Source organism: Leptodactylus fuscus, chromosome 5 (assembly GCF_031893055.1).
Source record: "Leptodactylus fuscus isolate aLepFus1 chromosome 5, aLepFus1.hap2, whole genome shotgun sequence".
Classification (NCBI taxonomy): Eukaryota; Metazoa; Chordata; class Amphibia; order Anura; family Leptodactylidae; genus Leptodactylus; species Leptodactylus fuscus.
The window spans coordinates 65,426,257-65,437,433 of NC_134269.1; the positions used below are offsets into that span (position 1 = coordinate 65,426,257).

At 44.5% G+C, this 11,177-nt stretch overlaps 1 protein-coding gene across 1 annotated transcript; it reads left to right on the forward strand.

Moving 5' to 3' along the window:
* The first annotated feature begins 5,041 nt into the window (after nt 1–5,041).
* TLNRD1 (talin rod domain containing 1) lies at nt 5,042–9,225 on the forward strand. Its single transcript, XM_075273301.1, has one exon. It carries the CDS (start codon nt 5,284–5,286, stop codon nt 6,352–6,354), a length of 1,071 nt encoding a protein of 356 aa, XP_075129402.1. The 5' UTR covers nt 5,042–5,283; the 3' UTR covers nt 6,355–9,225.
* Nucleotides 9,226–11,177: the final 1,952 nt, after the last annotated feature.

Genomic DNA, 11,177 nt, shown 5'->3' on the forward strand with positions numbered 1-11,177 from the left:
GATGCTATGCGAACAGAGAGCATGCGCACACCGGAGACCTCTAGCCACAGACTAGGGAGAGGAGGGGCCACTTGCGCTACATCTAACGCTGATTGGTTAGATTGAAGTTGTTGAACCAATAGTTGAGCGACGTCTGTTCTTTCCTCTGATTGGCGGTTGTGACGTCCATATTTCTTTTGGGCATTACAGTCCCGACTATTATTAACCAATGGCAGCCAGAGCTGCTGGAAACTTCTAATAACCCGCTTATAAACGTCACAGTACAGAGAATATAACAGTAATGGTCAGGGGAAATCTAGTATGTGGGGGCCAGATTGGGTTGGGCTCCACAGTGCTTTAGATATGGCTTTAGTCCAGTCATTTTCTTACTGGTATCCCCACAGAGCCATAAAATTGTATGGACGATCCTACCAATGCCAATGTATGCCAATCCTACCAGAACATCTAGAAAGTTCCTGGAAAAAAGACAATTCCCCTACATTCCCAAAAGGTTTGACAGATCTCTCAACTATCCTAAAAGCTGCCAGTATAGGCAGTTGTGTGTGGCGTCCGCAGGCCACATCATCATTCTGGAGGCCAAATGAACATTCTAGATCAGTGGTTCTTAACCGGGGTTCGATCGAAACCTAGGCCATATGCACGGTTCATTTTGTGTACCAGTTAAAAAACATATACCTATGTCTTGAATTTGGAAAAAATCATATTTGATTTATCACTAAAGAATGGTTCGGTGAATGTGCATATGAAATTGGTGGGTTCGGTACCTCAAACAAGGTTAAGAACCACTGTTCTAGATAAAGCTCTGCAAAGAGGACGTGGACTGCACAAAGGGATTATGTATAGCCAGAAGAAAATTGGCCCCCCACGCCATGGCCTTGTCAGATTAACTTACACAAGTCTTCTGCCCTAAATGATGCCAGAAATATACTCTGGCCTGGACTTCTGTTTAGGAGCACAGATCCTGGATGAATTTCCCACTTTATGACTAAATGGACATCTCATCATAAATAAGGCACAAACTCCAGCAGGGCAGGAATTTTAAAGACCAACGTAGAAAACACCAGTCTTAGTAAATCAGACCCTACTTGTAGAGGAATCCTAAAAGTGGCAGCAATAAGCCACAGCATTTGGGCCCTACATCACCTGCTTTGGCTACTACAGCTATAGGAATATCCATGTTGTCACATTTTTCCGCCCTTTTTAATAAAATTTGCTGTATAACCTGCAAATGAAAAATATCCTGAATGTGCACTTCTCAGAGTAAAAAGTACCAGCATGCTTTTATATATGTTGCATTAAGTGTGAATGCCTAAAGCTAGACTCCAAAGTCTAACCAGCCCCAAACAGCCCATCTACTCCATCCAGCTATTAACTATTAGCTGTTATGTAGTAACATACCTCCCAACTTTCAAAAGACTGAAAGAGGGACAGAATGAGTGGAGTGCAACATACACCTCAGGAAATTTACCTTCTTTTACTTTGACTCTGCCTGTTACCATCAATTTCTCCTACACAGTATAAGGGTCCATGCACACGGAGAAAAATGGTGAGGAATTTGGTGTGCAATTTCAGCGCTGAAAAAAAAAAAGCCTCCAATTGACTTCAATGGGTTCGCAGTCTGTTCTGCCCGAGGCCTAGAAGTCGGAAACCTGCGTCGGAAGAAGAGGATGAAGAGGACGCTGCTGCCGAAGATGGAGGCGGCGCTGAAGAGAGTTGTCTTGCAGGGTTCCAATGCTGCGAGACAACTCTCTCCAGCGCCGCCTCCATCTTCGGCAGCAGTGTCCTCTTCTTCTGGCGCAGGTTTCCGACTTCTAGGCCTCGGGCAGAGCAGACTGCACATGCCCACAGGCCACGAGAAAATGGCCGCTTACAATACTGTGCAATTGGCCAGGTAGGAGAAGAATAGGTAGGAGAAAGGTAGGAGAAGAATAGCATATCTTAAAGGGGTATTCCCACGTCGCATACTCACCAGTCTTCGTTGCTGTAAATTCTTCTGGCTTTGTTGCGTCATTGGTGGGCGGGGTTTACATATTGCGTGATTGGCTGTGCTGTGAAGAAGGACGTCTCTGGCTGTCAGAAACGCCCTTCTGACCATAGAAGAGCTACGGTACCGGGACCGTAAGCTCTTCACACCAGGCACAGATCGGGAAAGCCGACAGTGCGCTGAACTCAGCGCACTGTCAGCTTTCCGGCAGTATATAGAACTGCCTGTGGGCAAAATGGTGAAAGGTCCTCTTTAAGGTACAATCACACTGCCATTATTACAGTCCATCGTAAGATGAAAGCATTTTATATTAACAGCAATAGAGTAATGAATACAGACGGAGACTGGGGATTGAAGGGGGTGTGAATGCTTCCTCCGATCCATAACCTGGGTATTGTGGGTTCATCAAAAGCATCAGTAAGTGAATAAATACTCCCTAGACAACCCCTTTAATAATGGTAGTGTGAACTTACTCTTAGACATATAATCATCTTTTCACAAAAGCTGTGAATGGTGTTATTTTGTATTTCTCAACACAAGTACACCATGTTGGAAAATACAGTGCACATTACAATAGCAGTCAGGAAATAATGCTATAGCTATGGTACGTTATGGAAAATAAGCAATGGAAAGTAATGCAATTTGTTATTATACTTTGTGTTGCAATACTTTATAGCTTTTATGATCCCCGTCTATAGTCATTGAGTTTACTTGCTGAAAATGGAAAATCTTGGAGCAAACACTGCATAGCAGGCAACTGTTGCACCTGTGCAAGCTTTACTGCAGCACACGTGTATTAGGAATATGTTTTGTATCATGTACAACGTCAATGACATTTTACACAAAAAAAAGATAGGATGAAAACCATTTCTTACAGTCTCCAACACCTTAGGGACCTTCATCAACCAGTCTTCCTAATGGCTACTGATCCTATCCAATGTATGTGGGTTACCCACGTAGGGGCCTCTCTCATTTTAAAGAAACACAACACAGAAAAACACATAAAAAGGGTAGTGGTTAGGTGTAACATCTTTGCCCATCCGGGCGTTGGCGCCATCATCCGGCCGCACGCTGCGGCGCAGGAGACGTGTTCGGTTGTAATTTATTCCGTTGGTTTCTCCTTGCACTGTCTGAACACTGCCCTATTCTTTACCTTGGTAATTGATTTTCCACCACACCCATCTCCTTCACCTTCAGTTTGCTCTGCTCCTCTAAGGGTTAATCTGGCCGTGCCCTGTGATTGACAGCCGCCTTCCTTTCAACTCCATGGGCGGGTTCTTCCTCCCTATATAGCCTTGGTTCCTATTCACACCAGCGCTTGCTATTGCCGTGCGCATGCCTGCTCTTCTGTCTCTGTTTTGAATACTCTATTATACTTGACCTTTGGCTTTCCTCACTGACTTCTCTTTTTGGACTCCGATTTGGTACTGTATTGCCCGACTGTTACTGACCCTTGGCTAAGTTGACTTCCCATTGTTGTTGTTCGTCTTGTCTGCGTTTTGTGTGTCACATACTCAGGGAGGGACTGTCTTCGTGGTTGCTGCCTATTACGTAGGATAGGGCCTGGCAATAGGAAGAGGCAGCAGGGGGCATAAGCTTAGGGCTCACTGTCTCTTGTGTCCCCGTTCCAGGGTTCCCTAACACTGCCTTACATTAGGGTGGTGTTAGTAGATGTACTTGATGTAGCTATAGCCACGTCCAGTCCACAGGGTTGCCAGTGTCACCTCTCTGTAAGTGAAAGCACTAACATGTGCTGACTATCATTATTGACCACGTGGTCACAGCCAGAGCCAGTAATGATATACAGCTAAAATGAATCGGTGCTTCACTTCCTGAAAGGTTCTAAATGTGGCTATAGCCATATCCGATACATCATGTGTCACTACAATATACAAGTGGCTGCAATAGGAACCTCTTGGCTGTTCCCCGTCTGCAGTAGGACAAAACACACATCAAGCTCCCCCCATTTAGCTAAGCCCATACACCCTCCCTGGTTTGTAACTGAAGATGGAACAGTCCAGTATGACTGCATTTGTTCTGTGCAGGATTTTTATAAGATTATTTATGTTAGGATCGAGAACGTTCTTCAGACTGACAATAGTGAGGGTTACTATATTGCTTCTGTAATTTTAGCTTCTATGTCTGGGTTTAGTATTTCTTTTACATCTAATCTGATGCTGCCTGAGTCCCCTGCTGGTCTCTACTTCGTAGTCCCTCTTGATATACAGTAAAGCCGCTCAGCTGGTCACTGACTGAGCCAGTTATAGGATGAGCATTTCTTTGTGTCAAGAGGAACCAGAAAATAAAGAAAAACCTAGCACCTGAGCAGTATTAGACATGGACATGGGACAAGGTATCAATGGGGTGAGTATTGCTTCTTATTCGAACCCATACTGAGGCTTTATTTTAAAAAATGGGTCAGGCCATATCAGTGGAGAGGGACAAATGCCTGCATAGCGTGGCCGTAACAGGGCATCAGGTGGTCTGAGGTGTTGGCGGTGTCAGAGGTCAGCAGCATAGTGTTTATTCATGGGCCATCAACGATTTTAGTGAGGTTCTCCAGGCATACTCTCCCATCTTATCTAACACTGGGCATGGGGAGCTGCTTTTGGGTCGTTGGGGTAACCGTCCATCATCCTGCAAATATTATTATTATATTATTAATAATATTATTATTAATAAAAAAACAAGACGTTTGCACAATGCAACCCATTACCACCCTGATCACCCATATATTGCCCCTTCTTATATTGAGTAGAATATGTCTGGACAACCCCTTTAAATCTGACAATTGTTAGTGAAGATGAGACATGCAAATGTCAGGACAGGTGAACGTGAGTTCTCTGTGTGCCAAGCTTTAGCCTTTGAAGTTCCGAGCAGGAGTTGGCCTGGAGCCTGCACATACATGACAAGTGGCAGTCGGTTTTGGCACTGCACGAGCTGCCGCTATATTTAGCCCGGCACCTCCAGTGCACAGAGCTGTGCGGCCTCTAGGTGTCGCTGTTCGCGGCTCCCCGCTTGTGTCGTTCGGATGACGTCACAGGGCGGCGCCGTCCCACGTTCCTTATCCGGGCCGGGAGAGACAGAGCAGCTTTTGGGCGGGTCTCCTCTTTACTGATTCTCCGGGCACCGAGGACTCGGCTAATCCTGACATGAGGGAGGTAGGGAGCCGTCACCTGGTCTGACCATCACCGCCTCTCCCGGGCTGTGCCCGCCACTCACCCATGGGATGATGCGGCGGAAGAGATCGCGGGGTACAGCTGCCACTGGCCGAGGTATGAGACGCTGCTCCCGGCGGGATGGCTAGCGGCGGCTCCGGTTCCGCCAGGTCTTCTCTGCCCTCTGGAGCGGGCCTAGGCGGCTCCCAGCCCCGCAAGAAGCTACTGACTATCTGTGACCAGTGCAAGGCCAAGATGCAGCTGGTGGCTGACCTGCTCCTGCTGTCCAGTGAGCCCCGGCCTGTCCGGACTGAGAGCTGTGCCCAGCTGGGGGAGGCCTTCGAGAAGTGCAGAGACACCGTCATCGCTCGGACCAAAGGACTGTCCATCCTCACCCATGATGTCCAGAGCCAGCTCAACATGGGCCGCTTCACAGAGGTGGGGGAGAGCCTGCAGGAAATGGGGGACCTGGTGGTGTCTCTGGTGGAGCTGTCTGCCCATGCAGCTTACCTGGCAGCAGTGGAGGTGCCTGGTGCCCAGTCTGCGCTGCCAGGCTTGGTGGACCGCTACAAGGTGACTCGGTGCAGGCACGAGGTGGAGCAGAACTGTGCCATCCTCAGGACAGTCCCCCTACAGGATCTCACCCCTCAGCTCCTGCTCGAAGTTTCCCAGAACTTGTCCACTAACCTCAAAACCCTCACGGATGCCAGTGTGGCTGCCAGCGAGAAGTCCAGGGATAAATTTGCAAAGGAACAGTTTAAACTTGGGGTGAAATGTATGAGCACCAGCGCCACCGCATTACTGGCTTGCATCAAGGAGGTCAAGACCTCGCCAAGTGAACTCTCCAGGAACCGCTGTGCCCTCTTCAGTGGTCCCTTAGTGCAGGCTGTTCACGCCTTGGTGGGTTTTGCCACAGAGCCTCAGTTTCTGGGCAAAGCAGCCATTCTGAATGCAGAGGGGAAAGCAGTGCAGACTGCCATCTTAGGGGGTGCCATGAGTGTGGTATCTGCCTGTGTGCTCCTGACCCAATGCCTCAGGGATATAACCCAGCACTCGGACAGCAGCAGCAAGATGACGGACTATAAGGACAGGTTGCGGAGCTCGGCTTGTGCTGTGTCTGATGGTTGCAACCTGTTATCTCAGGCGCTGAGAGAGAGGTCGTCTCCAAGGACTCTTCCGCCAGTACACTCCAATTCTGTGAAATCGCCCTAAACCTGCCCTTCCCTCACTTCTTACCAAAGAGTAGTTGGCTAAAACTACCCTTCACCCCATCTAGACAGGCCTGCTATGTATGACATCACCATAGTCAGGCTGTTACAAACTCCAGGTGCTAGACATCAGAAAATGTGTTTCACCATGGTAGTGAAATATGTTGTGACAATATTTAAAGTTGTGGGTGGAGATCACGTGAATTTACAGGTGCCAGCACTGCTATGGGGGTGTTGTGCCACCTACTGTTTTAAGGCTTTTATACCTAGAAGGCTAGTTTGCACATTGCTGCCCCCAATGACATGACGGCAGATCTTTCTGGTTGGCACTTCTATGGGCAGCTTGCTATACACATATCGGGCACACTGCATATATACAAACTGTATGCCACTTGTATCTGGCTCCTGTGCTTGTGTATAGCAAAGTATACCCGGTCCTTTTGGTGGAATTTTCTAGTTCCACATGGTTATGCCTATTTCCACTTTTAGTCCCTGTCAATCATTTTCTGAGTTGCAATGTGTAAACTAAGTGAACTAGCATTAAGATAACAGGAGGTTGTCAGTTTTGTTCCCAGAGTGAAGTGACATAATATATATTGGGACAAGTGAACAAATGTTAGTATCTTTCCTTATTAAAATCTCTTGGTTACAGTGCTGCATATTTTATTCATTTGGACTTCTATGGAAAAATCTGAAAAATTTCATCTGCTCACATGGTCCCTGGCTAGTGATATATTATGGGGAGTACAAATTCTCAACCTGTATTGCTTTCTGTCCTTAGGTAAGCAATCTTCAATCGGCTGGATTCTTCAAGAAAGTAATAACTTTTCAGTGCCTGCAAATATGTGAAGCCTTGTGGTTTGCTCTTCTTTTTTTTTTTATTAGGAATTTTTAACTGGGTCCTCCTATGTAAAATGTTTGTTATATAACAGAGCACTGAGTGTCTTTTAATATACTACATGGCCAGATATTGTTACAACTATTAGCATCTAGCGATAGCCTAATACTTGTAGGAGTTAGTTTCTTGTTATCTTTACAGTTACAAGTTGAAGACCATTGATCTAGAATATGCCAAAATTTGGTCTCTAAAGTGGTTTTCCCACGAACAAGACTTTGCCCAATTACCGTAGGTTGAACCGATAAATGGAAGTCTCCGTTACCCCTGTGCTCAATAGGGTGATGGTTGTGCCTGCTCACTGCCACTCCATTCAACTGTATGGGATTGCCAAAAATGAGCAAGTACATTGCTCAGCTATGTTGGTAGTACCACACAATTCATATAGGGGTATTTGGGATTCCTGTTCTTGTGGTTTGTGGAAGTTCCATTGATGGGATTCACAGCCACTAGATATTTATCCCCCATCCTATGGATAAAGGGATAAGACTTGTTCATAGGGAAATCCCTTTAAGACCAGTGATATAGAGAAAAGGACTGCTTTCAATAGGGGTTACTGTATGAGTGTGTAGTGCTCCCACCTCTGCAGTCATAGTCTTAAGGATCCCTGAGACTTTCGTTGTAAGAACAGTCACCGGATTGATGTGATCTGTCATTTTCTGTATATCCTCTCCTGACAATGGTGTATAATACTACAAAACTGCTCTAGGCCAGATCTTATCAGTTGTACATGTACTGCACAGTCTGTCAGGAAATTCCTGCTTGTGACTGACAAGCCACACACCCCTTTACAGACAAAATTCTTAAAGGGGTTGTCTGGGGATAGACAAACATGACTGCTTTATTTCAGAGTAAACGCCTGTCCTTGTGTTTGATATCACAGATCATTTCCATTGAAGTAAATGGAGCTGAGCTGCAATACTACACACAACCTGGAGATGAGGGTGACATGTTCTGGAATATGACGGGCTGTTTTACTAACCCTACATAACCCCTTTAGCGTTGTCACCTGAGGAAGTTTGTATCAGCTTTTTCTCAATAACCTCTAGAGGTTTGGGTTTTTTTTTTTAATATTTCTCTTTGCCACCAGTCTTTTTTTGTGGTTATGTTTACTAATGCTGTTGTACTGCCAAGTGGTGCATCAGTATAACGTGCTGTATTTCACAGAGCAGCACATGACTATACTGGAATATAGCACAGCTATTCAATTACACTAATCATACGCTAGTGGTGAGTGTGAGTAAGGTCCTTAGCAAGTGTTAAAGCTGCAGCATGGTGCAAAGTTCTATCCGGTTTGGTGCGCTGTTATATTAACAGTACAGTTTAGAAGCTCCTATAAGTACTGAGGACAGGACAGCAAGTATATAGCTCTTGTATTGAGAAGTAAAGTTTCACTTTCAGTTGCTTGTGCCTTGGATATGGGAGCTATTAGCACAGAGGCTTCACTTGCACTATAGCAGTGTTTGATCTCCACGAATACCAAGCTGTAAACATGACATTGGTGGCTCCTTTCCAAGTGTTTTTTTTTTATTTCCCCCTTCAGTTCTAGGCCCCCCATTTACTACATGTCCTGGCACAAAAGTGGCATTATTAAGGCTTTAAAATCCGTGCTGGGTGCGGTTTTTAGGCTGGTGTCTTCCATGCTTCCCACCAGGATGTTGCTGCGTGTGATCGGCAGGAATAAAAGGGTTACCTCATTTAGTTTTAGACATTTTGTATGGCTTCTAGCTGCTGGATGTAGCTCCCTTTTTAAGTCCTGCACATGGAGTGTGAATGGAGAATGTAGAGCGCACAGAAAGAGGTAAAAGCCAATCCCCCTCCCCTTCCCCATGTACTGACTTACTGTTGGGGGTGGGTTACGGTGAGCGTGTTTCCTGAATGTACACTATAATAAAATGATTGTCATTTTTATGTCAGTTTTTACCTTGCATGTATTTGGCGTATTTATTTCATCCATTAAAAAGTTTCTAAAACTTTGAATGAATCCGTCAGTCTTCAAGTACCAAGTAGGTTTGGGCTTCGTGTACACATACCATGCTGTGTTTTCTGTTGGATGGCCATCGGGATCTTGCCTAACAAGAATTGCTTCTATAGGAAAAAAAAAAAAAAAAGTCCTGAAATGTGTCGATACATGGCTCATCATCACTATAGTATTCGGCCTTTGTTACATAGTAGATGAGGTTGGATGAAGACATCAGTCCAACAAGTCCAACCTATAACCCTACAATCCCTACGGTGTTGGTCCACTACTTACTGTAAAATCCTGCTCTTATCCAGGTCACACTGTGGCATGAAATACTTGACATTACATGGATGCCTTACAATAGGGACTCACGTGGGTCACTTGTGTGTTTGTTACAAAAGCCTTGAGTGAAAGGGGCATGAAGGGATCAGATGCAGTTTACAGGTTTAACAATTCATTATAAGGCATCGAATACCTGAATTTCTCCAAAAGCCACATAGAGTACATACAGCTTCATGGACACTGTGTAGATGGTCTTGTTTATAGTGCACCTCAATGAGAAAAAGCCAATACCTCATTCAGATGGCAATGTTCTGGCATTTTTAAGCAAAAACGGCAAGGGGGCTAAACATGGAAGGGGTATATATATATATTTTTTTGTTTTATTGCATTTATTTGCTGTTCATATTCAAAACATTAAAAATACTGACCCAAATACTACCATCTGAATGAGGCCTTATTAGGCCATTGATGAAAAGGCGCCAAGAAGTTACAAGCTACTAATAAATATTCCATTGAAGCTCCTGCCACAGGCCAGCGGTTTGTAACAATATTTGTAAGCTAAGCCCAGAAATAAGTCTGAAATCGGGAACAGGTGCAAATATATCCATTACATGTTTTCTGTCTGTAGGATCTACTCAAAATATACTCGTGTCATACTAGCCTTCAGCTGTCCATACACAAGTGATACAGTTGAGCAATCCATGGTGGGATTGTGCAGAAAAACATAATTCTCGGGTCAGTTTTGAAAAGGAGGAAAAAAAATACAGATTTAACAAACCATCTGCACTTAGTTTCTTGGTATAGATGGGTGTAACTGTGGTTCATCGTACACATTTACATGCCTTGCCACGTAACGTAACCAGGATAGGGATGCCTTGGCCTAATAAATTGACTGTAACGCGCACCAAAAAAGTGGCAGGCATGTTACAGGAAATCTATGCTAGTACCTCTTACTAATTCAGGTGCATTTCGTGACAGTTTAGTCCTTTAATTCTGGCAAAGGAAGCGCCAGTCTTAACACTATACACTTTTTTTTTGTCCAGCTTTTACTATGTAATAACCGTAGTTGTGACATTGTTGAGAATACTGCACTGTGGCAACGACTTCTGGGCCTCATGGTTAAGATTTGCTGATTAATTTCAATTGTTTCCAAAGTTTAACGAGAAAGGAGAAATAAGTGCAGATATAGTAGTGTTATTTTATGTTTAGTTTTACAAGACTGGGTACAATACACACATAAAATGGGAATTTCCTGGCTGCTTGGGAATGGATCAGGTTTTGTCAGATCCTCTTCAGGATTTCCCTAACATCACATCTGTTACTGTGATGTAACACAGAACCAATGCCAATTAACTTTCAGATATTCTTTATTATAACATTAGGACAAATATTGGCTAGAACATGTGCAGACAACATGGTCCCAAAGTAGGTTGGAAAGAAGTGATTGTAAGAAATATAGGAAAAGACAACTTGTGGATGTATAGTATTGTCAATGTCCTGCACCCCTATTGACTTACATTAGAAGTGATGTCACTAGAACATGTTTGTTGCAGTTTTTATAACTAGTATGTCATTGTAGTGCCCTGGCCTTCTAGCTGGAAACTGGGATGTTATCCTTACTGAAGTGACCTAGCAAATCTTGATGCTTTGCAACAGTTAAAAAGTTTCTTATTAAAGTGTACCTCCC